Here is a 12,310-nt window from a genome sequence, read left to right as displayed (position 1 = left end):
ATGCATTGGTGTTAATTTTCCAAAATTCACTAGGTTCTGGAAAGATTCCATTAGACTGGAAAGTAGCAAATATAACACCTCTATTCAAGAAGCGAGGGAGGCAAAAAACAGGAAACTATCGGCCAGTTAGCTTGACGTCTGTCGTGGGGAAGCTGTTAGTTTCGATCATTATAGATGTTACAGCTGGGCAATTAGAGAAACTCAAGGTAATCAGGAAGAGTCAGCATGGTTTTCTGAAAGGGAAACCATGTTTAACCAATTTATTGGAGTTCTTTAAAGGAGAAACATGTGCTGTGGATAAAGGGGAGTCTGTAGACGTGCTGTACTTGGATTTCCAGAAGGCATTTGATAAGGTGCCACAGCAAAGGTTATTGTGGAAAAGAAAAGCACATGGTGAAGGGGTTGATATATTAGCATGGATAGAAGATTGGCTGGCTGGCAGAAAGCAGAGAGTATGCATAAATGGGTCTTTTTCTGATTAACAGGATGTGATGAGTGGAGTCCCACAGAGGCCTGTGCTGGGGCCTCAGCTTTTTACATTTATATCAATGACTTAGATGAGGGAGCGAAGGCATGGTAGCTAAATTTGTAGATGACACATAGATAGGTAGGAAAGTAGGCTGTGAAGAGGACATGTGTTTGCAGACGGATATAGATAGTTTGAGTGACTGGACAAAAATCTGGCAGTTGACGTACAATGTGGGAAAATCTGAAGTTCACTTTGGCAGGAAGAATAAAAAAGTAAACGTGAGCAACTGCAGAATTCTGAGGTGCAGATGGATCTAGGTGTTCTAGTGCATGAGTCACAAAAAGTTAGTATGCAGGTACAGCAAGTAATTAAGAAGGCTAATAGAAATCTATCCATTATTATGTGAGGGATTGAACATAAAAGTAAGGATATTATGCTTCAGTTATACAGGGCATTGGTGAGACAGCATATCAAATACTGTGTGCAGTTTTGGTCTCCTTATCTATGGAAGGATGTAAATGCATTGGAGGCGGTTCAATGGAGGTTTACTAGATTGATACCTGGAATGAGTGGGTTGTCTTATGAAGAAAGGTTGGACAAACTGGGCTTGTTTCCACTGGAGTTTAGAAGAGTGAGGGGTGATTTGATTGAAGTGTACAAGATCCAGAACTGCCTTGACAAGGTGGACGTGGAAAGGATGTTTCCTCTTGTGGGTGAGTCCAGAGCTAGGGGGGGCACTGTTTTAAAATTAGGACAGAGATGAGGAGAAATTTTTTCTCTGAGGGTTGTGCGTCTTTGGAACTCTCTGCCTCAGAAGATGGTGGAATTGGGGTCATTTTTTAAGGCAGAGGTAGATAGATTCTTGTTAGGCAAGGGAATCAAAGGTTATCGGGGTTAGATGGGAATGTGGAAATCGAAACACAAGATCAGCCATGATCGAATCGAATGGTGGAGCAGACTCGAGGGGCTGAATGGCCTATTCCTGTTCCTATTTCTTATGTTCATGCGTACTTATGTTTTCTTTATATAACCAAAATATTTATTTTTAAAAATTCACACTAAGAAACGGGAAATGTGAACAGCATTCGCTGAGAATTTCAGAATCAGGTTCAAATTTCGCTCTGTTTAAATCTGGAAGATAGAGTCTGCAGCGTCCCAAAGAGACCGGCGGTGCTCTCCCTCCAGGGCCCTCACCTGCATTGCCTCCAGAGCCTCCTTCAGTTGCTCTTTCTCGGGACGGTCATTTGAGTGACTCAGCAGCTCCTAGGGATGAAACAAGACACATTCTGAGTTTACAGCGACGCCGAGTGAGGAGATTGAGCTGTTTCACTGAATAATAAACAACAACACGGTCTTGGCGGGGGGGGGGGGATCCTGGACGACAGATTCGGTCCATCACAGCAACTTATTCCGAGTACCACAGAGGATGCTGCTCCGGACCCGCCCCCTCGCCGCGACCTCGGCCACGCCCCCTCGCCCCGACCTCGGCCCCGCCCCCCTCGGCCCCGACCTCGGACCCGCCGACTTCGGCCCGCCCCCCTCGGCCCCGACTTAGGCCCCGCCCCCCTCAGCCCCGACCTCGGCCACGCCCCCCTCGGCCCCGCCCCCCTCAGCCCCGACCTCGGACCCGCCCCCCTCGCCCGGACCCCGGACCCATGCTTAAGGTTCCTGGCTCCAGCTGACACTTACTTTCAGCAAGAGGTGATATTTTAAAACTCGCTGCATGGGAACAACCAACAGGTCCTGCAGCTTAAATTTCCCTTCCTGAACTTTCAGGGTGCACTCCTGCACAAGGAAAACAAAAATATTAATTGAAACACAAGTCAGAAATGTTGAGGATAAAGGGCCATTTGTTACTCTCTCAATTGAAAATGGATCCCACTGCCTAGTGGCTGAATGAGAGCGGGAATGAGTAAAGTGAGTGAGAATGGGGAGTTAATAGTAGATAATAAGGAAATGGCGGAAGAAATGAACAAATATTTTGCTTCTGTCTTCACTACAGAGGATACAAATAATATTCCAGCCATAGCTGCAAATCAGGAGGTGAACGGGAGAGAGGAACCTGGTGAATTTGAAATAACTAGGGAAACGGCACTGAGCAAACTGAGCCCCGATAGAGCTGCAGGCTGGCAAGTCTCCGGGTCCCAATAGACTACATCCTAGGATCTTAAAAGAGGTGGCTAATGAGGTAGTAGATGCGTTGGGTGTTAATTTTCCAAAATTCGCTAGATTCTGGAAAGGTTCCATCAGATTGGAAAGTAGCAAATATAACCCCTCTATTCAAGAAGTGAGGGAGGCAGAAAATAGGAAATTATATATAGGCCAGTTAGCTTGCCGTCTGTCGTGGGGAAGTTATTAGAATCGATCATCAAGGAGGTTATAGCTGGGCACTTAGAAGAGCTCAAGGCAGTTGGGAAGAATCAGCATGGTTTTGTGAAAGTAAAATGTTTAACCAATTTATTGGAGTTATTTGAAGGAGTAACATGCGCAGTGGGTAAAGGGCAGCCTGTAGACGTACTGTACTTGGATTTCCAGAAGGCATTTGATAAGGTGCCACATCAAAGATTATTGCAGAAAATAAAAGCGCATGGTGTCAGGGTAACACGTTAGCATGGATAGAAGATTGGCTGGCTGGCATATAGCAGACAGTATGCATAAATGGGTCTTTTTCTGATTGGCAGGATGTGATGAGTGGAGTCCCACAGAGGTCTGTGCTGGGGCCTCAACTTTTTGCGATTTACATCAGTGACTTAGATGAAGGGAGTGAAGACATGGTAGCTAAATTTGCAGATGACACAAAGATAGGTAGGAAAGTATGTTGTGAAGAGGACATGAGGAGGTTGCAGATGGATATAGATAGGTTGAGTGGGCGGGCAAAGATCTGGCAAATGGAGTTTAATATGGGGAAATGTGAAGTAGTTCACTTTGGCAAGAAGAACAAAAAAAACAGAGTATTACTTAAATGGAGAACGGCTGCATAATTCTGAGGTGCAGAGGGATCTAGGTGTTCTAGTACATGAGTCACAAAAAGTTAGTATGCAGGTACAGCAAGTAATTGAGAAGGCTAATGGAATGCTCTCCTTTATTATGAGAGGGATGGAACATAAAAGTAAATATGTTATGCTTCAGTTATACAAGGCATTGGTGAGATCGCATCTCGAATACTATGCAGTTTTGGTCTCCTTATCTAGGGAAGGATGTAAATGCATTGGAGGCGGTTCAAAGGAGATTTATTAGATTGATACCTGGAATGAGTGGGTTGTCTTATGAGGAAAGGTTGGCCTGTTTCCACTGGAGTTTAGAAGAGTGAGGGGTGATTTGATTGAAGTATACAAGATCCTAAACGGCCTTGACAAGGTGGACGTGGAAAGGATATTTCCTCTTGTCGGTGAGTCCAGAACTAGGGGGCACTGATTTAAAATTAGGGGTCACTCTTTTAGGACAGAGATGAGGAGAAATTTTTTCTCTCAGAGGGTTGTGCGATTTTGGAATTCTCTGCCTCAGAAGGCGGTGGAGGTGGGGTCATTGAATATTTTTAAGACAGAGGTAGATAGATTCTTGTTAGGCAAGGGAATCAAAGGTTATTGGGGTTAAATGGGAATGGGGAATTCGAAATACAAGATCATCAGCCATGATCTTATTAAATGGCAGAGCAGGCTCAAGGGGCCCAAATGGTCTACTCCTGTTCCTATTTCTTATGTTCTTATGAATCACAGAGTTAGACAAGGAAACTATCAGCAACTCATATTCTGTATAGGAGAGCAAATGAGACAGGGCGTGCGCGAGCGAGACAGGCCACGCATGAGCAAGAGGAGGCAGAGAGCGTGAGAGAGACCCAGCGAAGGAAAGAGAGAGAGAGACTGAGGGAGAGAGAGAGGCTGAGAGGGAGAGAGAGAGACCGAGGGAGAGAGAGAGAGGCCGAGATAGAGAGACCGAGGGAGAGAGAGAGAGACAGAGACCGACTGAGGGAGAGACTGACCGAGGGAAGGAGAGGGAGAGATTGACCGAGGGAAGGAGAGGGAGAGACTGACCGAGGGAAGGAGAGGGAGAGACTGACCGAGGGAAGGAGAGGGAGAGACTGACTGAGGGAAGGAGAGGGAGACACTGACCGAGGGAAGGAGAGGGAGACACTGACCGAGGGAAGGAGAGGGAGAGACTGACCGAGGGAGGGAGGGGGAGAGACTGACCGAGGAAGGGAGGGGGAGAGACAGACCGAGGGAGGGAGATCGACCGAGGGGGAGAGAGAGAGACTGACCTAGGGAGAGACAGGCAGGAAGAGAGGGGCAGACCGAGAGAGAGAGAGAGAGAGAGAAAGAGAAAGAGAGAGTGTGTGTCAGGGAGAGAGAGAGACCACAATACGACCATAAGATGTAGGAGCAGAAGTAGGCCAATTGGCCCATCAAGTCTGCTCCGCCATTCAATGAGATCATGACTGATCTGATAAACCACAATTCTACTTTCCTGCCTTTTCCCCATAACCCTTGATTCCCTGACTGACTAAAAATGTCTATCTCAGCCTTGAATATATTTAGCAACCATTACAGCCCTCTGCGGTAAAGAATTCCACAGATTCACTACCCTCAGATAGAAGAAATTCCTCCTCATCTCTGTCTTAAATGGGCACCCCCTTACTCTGAGATTATGCCCTCTGGTCCTAGACTCTCCCACAGGGGGAAACAACCTCTCAGCATCTGCCCTGTTGAGCCCCCTAAGAATCTTATATGTTTCAATAAGGTCACCTCTCATTCTTCTAAACTCCAATGAGTACAGGCCCAACATTCTCAACCTGTCCTCATAAGAAAATCCCTCCATACCCAGGATCAACCTAGTGAACCCTCTCTGGACTGCCTCCAACGTCAGTATAACTTTCCTTAGATAAGGGGACCAAAACTGTTCACAATATTCTAGGTGTGGTCTAACTAGTACCTTGTATAATTTTAGCAAGACTTCCCTATTTTTATACTCCATTCCCTTTGAAATAAAGGCCAACATTCTATTAGCCTTCCCTATTACCTGGTGAACTTGTATGTTAGCTTTTTGGGATTCAAGCATGAGGAGCCCCAAATCCCTCTGTGCTCCAGCTTTCTGCAGTCTTACTCCATTTAAATAATATGCAGCTCCTCTATTCTTCCTGCCAAAGTGCATAACCTCACATTTTCCCACAGTATATTCCATCTGCCAAGTTTTTGTCCACTCACTTAAGAGTCAGGGAGAGAGTGAGTTAGGGGATGGGGTGGGGGGGCAGGGGAGAGAGTCGAGGGCGGGAGAGAGACAGAGTCCAGGGGGAGAGAGAGAGAATCTGGAGGGGGAGAGAGAGAGAATCGGGGTGGAGAGAGAGAGGATCGGCAGGGGGGGTGCGGGTGGAGAGAGAGTGAGAGAGAGAGAGTCGGGGGAGAGAGAAAGAGAGTCTGGGGGAAGAGAGAGAGAGAGAGTCGGTGGGGGGGGGAGAGAGAGAGAGAGAGAGTCGGTGTGGGGGAGAGAATTTCTTTTTATTCATTCACAGGATGTGAGCTTCACTGGCTGGGCCAGCATTTATTGCCCATCCATAGTTGCCCTTGAGGTGGTGGTGGTGCTGCCTTCTTGAACCGCTGCAGTCCATGTGGTGTAGGTACATCCACAGTGCTGCTAGGGAGGGAGTTCCAGGATTTTGACCCAGCGACAGTGAAGGAACAGCGACATATTTCCAAGTCAGGATGGTGAGTGGTTTGGAGGGGAACTTCCAGATGGTGGTGTTCCCATCTATCTGCTGCCCTTGTACTTCTAGATGATAGTGGTTGTGGGTTTGGAAGGTGCTGTCTCAGGGAGAAAGAGAAAGTTAGGGAGAGAGAGAGAGAGAGTCAAGGAGAGAGAGTCAGGGAGACAGCATAAGAATTATTCCCACACCCTTGTATCATGTCTGTATCACTCCCATCCAATGACCTCTCGTGGTTTGATTTACCTCAATTTTGCTGCGAATTTCTTCCCGGGATGCCATCAGTTGGTCCAAGGTTTTTTGGGAAGTTTCCATCTGGCTGCAATATTTCCCATAAACAAGGAGCCTGCAATCAGAAATACAGAAAGGAATGAGGAGCGGGGAGCATGACGGGGGAGGGGAGGGGAGGAATAGAGGCGGGGGGGGAAGAGGCGGGGGGGGAAGAGGCGGGTGGGAAGTGGCGGGGGGGGAAGAGGCGGGGGGGGGAAGAGGCGGGGGGGGGAAGAGGCGGGGGGAAGAGGCGGGTGGGGGAGGAGAGGGGAGGAGGAGGGAGGGAGGAGGAGGGGAGGAGGAGGGGAGGAAGAGGAGGGGAGGAGGGGGAGAAGGAGGAGGGGAGGAGGGGGAGGAGGAGATGGGGGGAAGGGGAGGGGAGGAGGGGAGGGAGGAGAGGGGAGGAGGAGGGGGAGGGGGGAGGAGGAGGGGAGGGACAAGGGGAGGGGAGGAGGAGGAGGGGAGGATGGGGGAGGAGGGGAGATGGGGAGGGGGGGAGGAGGGGAGAGGGGGAGGAGGGGAGGAGGAGGGGAGAGGAGGAGGGGAGGAGGAGAGGGGAGAAGGAGAGGGGAGAAGGAGGAGGGGGAGGAGGAGGGGTAGGGGAATGAGAGGCAGAACTGTCTGGAGTGCCTGCTGAGATAGGGTTTTCATATAACTGTGGCACATTGGTGGACACACCTGCACAGATATGTGCAGACTGAGAAAGATTAGCTACCACCAAACACACAGATGCATGGCTGTGCACTCAGCTCCAATGACATTTCATGTCTCCTGAATCCTGCGTGCACACACATACATGCAGTCATAGAATTAGCAGGAACAGAGGACCATTTCCAGTTTATCAATATTACAGGAAATGAAAACAGACTGTGACAGGAAGGGATACAGAGTACAAATCTAACAACAAATCAACAGATGAGACTAGAGGTTATAAAAAGAATAAAAGGCTAAAACTAAAGGCTTTGTATCTGAATGCATGAAGCATTCATAACAAAACGAACTGAGAGCGCACATAGAAATAAATAAGTACGATTTGATAGCCATTACGGAGTCATGGCTGCAGGAGGACGTGGATTGGAACCTTAATATTGAAGGATACAGGATATTTAGGAAGGACAGGAAGTGAGGAAAAGGTGGTAGGGTGGCTCTGTTAATTAATGATGGTATTAGCACAACAGAGGGGGATGACCTAAGCTCAGGAAACCAGAATGTGGAAGCGGTTTGGGTAGAGATGAGAAATGGTAAAGGCAAGAAGTCACTTGTGGGAGTTGTGTACAGGCCCCCTAACAGTAACCACATGGTAGAATGGAGCAAAAAGGAAGAAATAATGGGAGTTTGTCAGAAAGGCACAGCAATAATCATGGGAGATTTTAATCTACCTATAGACTGGGAAAGTCAGATGGGGAAAGGTAACCTAGATGAGGAGTTTACAGAATATTTTCACGATAGTTTCTTGGAACAGCATGTTCTGGAGCTAACCAGAGAGCTGGCTATACTAGACCTGGTATTGTGCAATGAGATGGGATTAATTAATGATGAATTTTACATTTAGTTTGAGGGAGAGGAATGTGAGACTGGGACCATGTTTTTAAACTTAAATAAGGTAGCAAGTGTAACTCCGTTATTCAAAAAGGGAGGGAGACAGAAAGCAGGAAATTACAGTCCAGTTAGCTCAACATCTGTCATTGGGAAAATGTTAGAAGCTATAAATAAAGAAGCTATAGCAGGGCACTTGGATAAGTTCAAGGTAATCAGGCAGAGTCAACATGGTTTTGTGAAAGGGAAATCATGTTTAACCTACTTATTGGAGATCTTTGAGGAAGTAACATGTGCTGTGGATAAAGGGAAACCAGTGAATTGACAAATTAGATTAAGGGATAGGTCAATAGAGATGCAGCGGCTAATATTAATGGGATGTTTCAGAATGTACAGAATAGGTACATTCCAATGAGTAAGAAAAAGCCCAAGGGACGGACACACCATGCGTGGTTAACTAGAAAGGTTAAAGATAGTATCAAACTTAAAAGAAAAAGCATATAAATGTGCAAAGACAGGTGGAAGGCCAGAAGATTGGACAGAATATAAGGAACAGCAAAGGATGACTAAAAAATTAATGAGGAGGGAAAAATTTGAGTATGAGAGAAAGCTAGCCAGAAATATAAAAACAGATAGTAAAAGTTTCTATAAATATTTTAAAAAGAAATGAGTTAACAAAGTGAGCGTTGGTCCTATGGAAAATGAATCTGGAGAATTGATCATTGAAAACAAGGAGATGGCAGATGAATTGAACAGGTATTTTGCATCAGTCTTCACTATAGAGGATACAAGCAACATCCTAGAAGTAGCTATAAATCAGGAAATGGAAGAGAGGGAGGAACTCAGGAAAATTACAATTACCAGGGAAGTGGTACTGAGTAAATTGATGGAGCTGCGGGTTGACAAGTGCCCGGGTCTTAAAAGAAGTGTCTAGTTTGATAGTTGATTCATTGGTTTTAATTTTCCAAAACTCCCTAGATTTGGGGAAGATCCCAATAGATTGGAAGATAGCAAATGTAACTCCATTATTCAAAAAGGGAGACAGAAAGCAGGGCATTACAGGCCAGTTAGCTTAACATCTGTCATAGAGAAAATGTTGGAAGCTATTATTAGAGAAGCTATTATTAGAGAAGCTATTATTAGAGAAGCTATAGCAGGGCACTTAAGATAAGTTCAAGGTAAGCAGGCAGAGTCAAAATGGTTTTGTGAAAGGGAAATCACGTTTAACCAACTTACTGGAGTTCTTTGAGGGAGTAACATGTGCTGTGGATTAAGGGGAGCCAGTGGATGTACTGTACTTAGATTTCCAGAAGGCATTTGATAAAGTGCCACATCAAATGTTATTGTGTAAAATGAACGCTCATGGTGTAGGGGGTAATATATTGGCATGGATAGAAGATTGACTAGCTAACAGGAAGCAGAGAGTAGGTATAAATGGGTCTTTTCAGGTTGGCAAGATGTAATGAGTGGCTTGCCACAGGGGGTCAGTGCTGGGGCCTCAGCTGTTTACAATTTATATAAATGATTTGGATGAAAGGATGGATGGGATGGTTGCCAAATTTGCTGATGACCCAAAGATAGGTAGGAAAGTAAGTTGTAAAGAGGACATAAGGAGGCTACAAAAAGATATAGATAGGTTAAGTGAGTGGGCAAAGATCTGGCAAATGGAGTATAATGTGGGAAAATGTGAAATTGTCCATTTTGGCAGGAAGAATAAAAGAGAAGCTTATTATCTAAATGGTGAGATGTTGCAGAGCTCTGAGATGCAGAGGGATCTGGGTGTCCTAGTGCATGAATCTCAAAAGGCTAGTATGCAGGTACAGCAGGTAATTAGGAAAGCTAATAGAATGTTTTCATTTATTGCAAGTGGAATTGAATACAAAAGTAGGGAGGCTATGCTTCAGTTGTACAGGGCACTAATGAGACCACATTTGGAATACTGTGTACACTACTGGTCTCTTTATTTGAGGAAGGATGTAAATGCATTGGAAGCAGTTCAGACAAAGTTTACCAGACTAATACCAGGAATGGGCAGGTTGTCTTATGAGGAAAGGCTGGACACGTTAGGCTTGTATCCACTGGAATTTAGAAGAGTAAGAGGTGACTTGATTGAAACATATAAGATCCTGAGGGGTCTTGACAGGGTGAATGTGGAGAGGATGTTTCCTCTTGTGGGAGAATCTAGAGCTAGCGGTCATTGTTTAAAAACAAGGGGTCGCCCATTTAAGACAAGAGCTGAGGAGAAAATTTTTCTCAGACGGCGATGAGTCTTTGGAACTCTCTTCCTCAAAAGGCGGTGGAAGCAGAGTCTTTGAATATTTTTCAGGCAGAGCTAGGTAGGTTCTTAGTAAGCAAGGGAGTGAAAGGCTCTCAGGGGTACACGGGGTACAGATTTGAGGTTACTATCAGACCAAGTGGAGTGGGCTCAAAGGGCCTACTCCTGCTCCTTGTTCGTATGTTCATAACCTCCAGGGCCCCAGAGCACAGCAGCCTTCCAAGGGGAGGTACAGTAAATGATTCCCTTCTTTACTTATTGGATAAGTGATCTGATGGTATTCAAGGGGTTAGTGACTAGATTAAGACCATTGAGTGAGCATTCAGCCACTTTGATTTTGGTTTCAAATTCAGGAAAAATACTTTGATAATCGCACACCACACAACACACAGCTAACATATGAATATCAAACATGTCCGATGCTCCACTACCCAAAGCTTAACCCTTTCCTATCTCAGATGCTTTCTGTTGTTATTTCAGATTTCCAGCATTTTGAGATTATTCTTACTACACCCTGAACTGTACATTGACATACACAGCATGGCTCCAGCTACACACTGTAGAGCATTGATTGGGAGGACTTATCAGTCCCTGTAGCCCCTCCACTGTGAGATTGAACTACATGTGGATGCTTCCTGAACTATTCGCTTAAATCGAGTACAGACCATATTTTAGAATTAGGCTAAGAGAGATGAGAGGCTTTAGTAGGGCACATGTCAGAATTGACCATGAGCTCAATCATCCGCTCAAACTTACTAAACACTGAAGGCATGAACATTCATTCTAAAGAATAGATTTCCGAAAACAAAATTTGGTTTCTGAAACAAGGCAGTTTGTGAAAGAGTGTGAATTTGGACAAGATTGGGCTTTTTTAAAAAATTCATTCATGCGATGTGGGCATCACTGGCTAGGCCAACATTTATTGCCAATCCTTAATTGCCCTTGTTCAGAGGGCTTTTAAGAGTCAACCACATTGCTGTGGGTCTGGAGTCACATGTAGGCCAGGCCAGGTAAGGACGGCAGATTTCCTTCCCTAAAGGACATTAGTGAACCAGATGGGTTTTTACAACAATCGGCAATGGTTTCATAGTCATCATTAGACTGTTAATTCCAGATTTTTATTGAATTCAAAACCCACCATCTGCCGTGGCAGGATTCGAACCTATGTCCCCAGAGCATTACCCTGGAATATTAGTCCAGTGACATTACCACTATGCCACCACCTCACAATCACACTGTTCCCCACCATCCCATACCCGACCCCCCATACCAAGATATGCAGAAGTAGACAAGCGTTACATTTAAGAGCAGTGACTGGGTGCCTGAGGGCACCTATTCCACCAGGAAATACCATCTTCATGACTGCAGTAGTCAATATGACTGGAAATTAACAAACATAAACCCACTCAACAATGGTCAGTAATTAACAGTGACTCAGTGGAAAATGGTCAGTAATTAACGCTGACCCGCTGGGCAATGATCAGTAATTAACACTGACCCCCTGGACAATGGTCAGTAATTAATACTGGCCCACTGGACAATGGTCAGTAATTAACACTGGCCCACTGGACAATGGTCAGTAATTAACACTGGCCCACTGGACAATGGTCAGTGATTATCACTGACACACTGGACACTTGCTGGTGGGCTTTGGGTGGGGATTGGGCTCGGATTCATGGGCAATTTCACTCTCACTGCGGAAGTGGGGCTGATTCTTATCGGGAAATTATGGGTTTTGTTCTGTGAAGTAACTTGAAATACCGGGATACTACTCTGATCAGATCCCTCTCAATGTGAAAGCCGAGGAAAACCCGGATTGTACCCACACTGGGAAATCAATGAATCCAGCTAGACTCATAAGCAAGGAAAGCAGAATTTCTTAATTAGTCTGTTGAATCTCTGCTGAGCTGCTGTTGAGAGGCTGCTACACTGGCAGGTGTTAAATATTTCAGAATTGGCAGTTATTATTTGGAACCTTTCTGCTCACATCCGGAACGATATTTTTATTATTTGGGAATTAGAGTAAACATGAGATTGCACAGAAATAATTAGAAGTGAGAATCTCACA

General features: G+C 45.5%; 1 protein-coding gene across 1 annotated transcript in view; it reads right to left on the bottom strand.

Annotated features, from left to right (window-relative positions):
* Nucleotides 1–12,310, bottom strand: part of vav2 (vav 2 guanine nucleotide exchange factor) — a 200,422-nt gene that overhangs the window by 54,229 nt on the left and 133,883 nt on the right. The window contains exons 8-10 of the mRNA XM_078551281.1: nt 6,408–6,507; nt 2,159–2,254; nt 1,664–1,732 (exon numbers count right to left, since the gene is read on the bottom strand). Of these exons, the coding sequence (XP_078407407.1) occupies nt 1,664–1,732; nt 2,159–2,254; nt 6,408–6,507 (265 nt within the window). The remainder of the gene's footprint in view (nt 1–1,663; nt 1,733–2,158; nt 2,255–6,407; nt 6,508–12,310) is intronic.

The sequence above is a fragment of the Cetorhinus maximus genome, chromosome 10, assembly GCF_964194155.1.
Source record: "Cetorhinus maximus chromosome 10, sCetMax3.hap1.1, whole genome shotgun sequence".
NCBI classification, from domain to species: domain Eukaryota; kingdom Metazoa; phylum Chordata; class Chondrichthyes; order Lamniformes; family Cetorhinidae; genus Cetorhinus; species Cetorhinus maximus.
The sequence above is the reverse complement of the archived record's forward strand: the minus strand, read 5'-3'. Positions and strand labels throughout refer to the sequence as shown.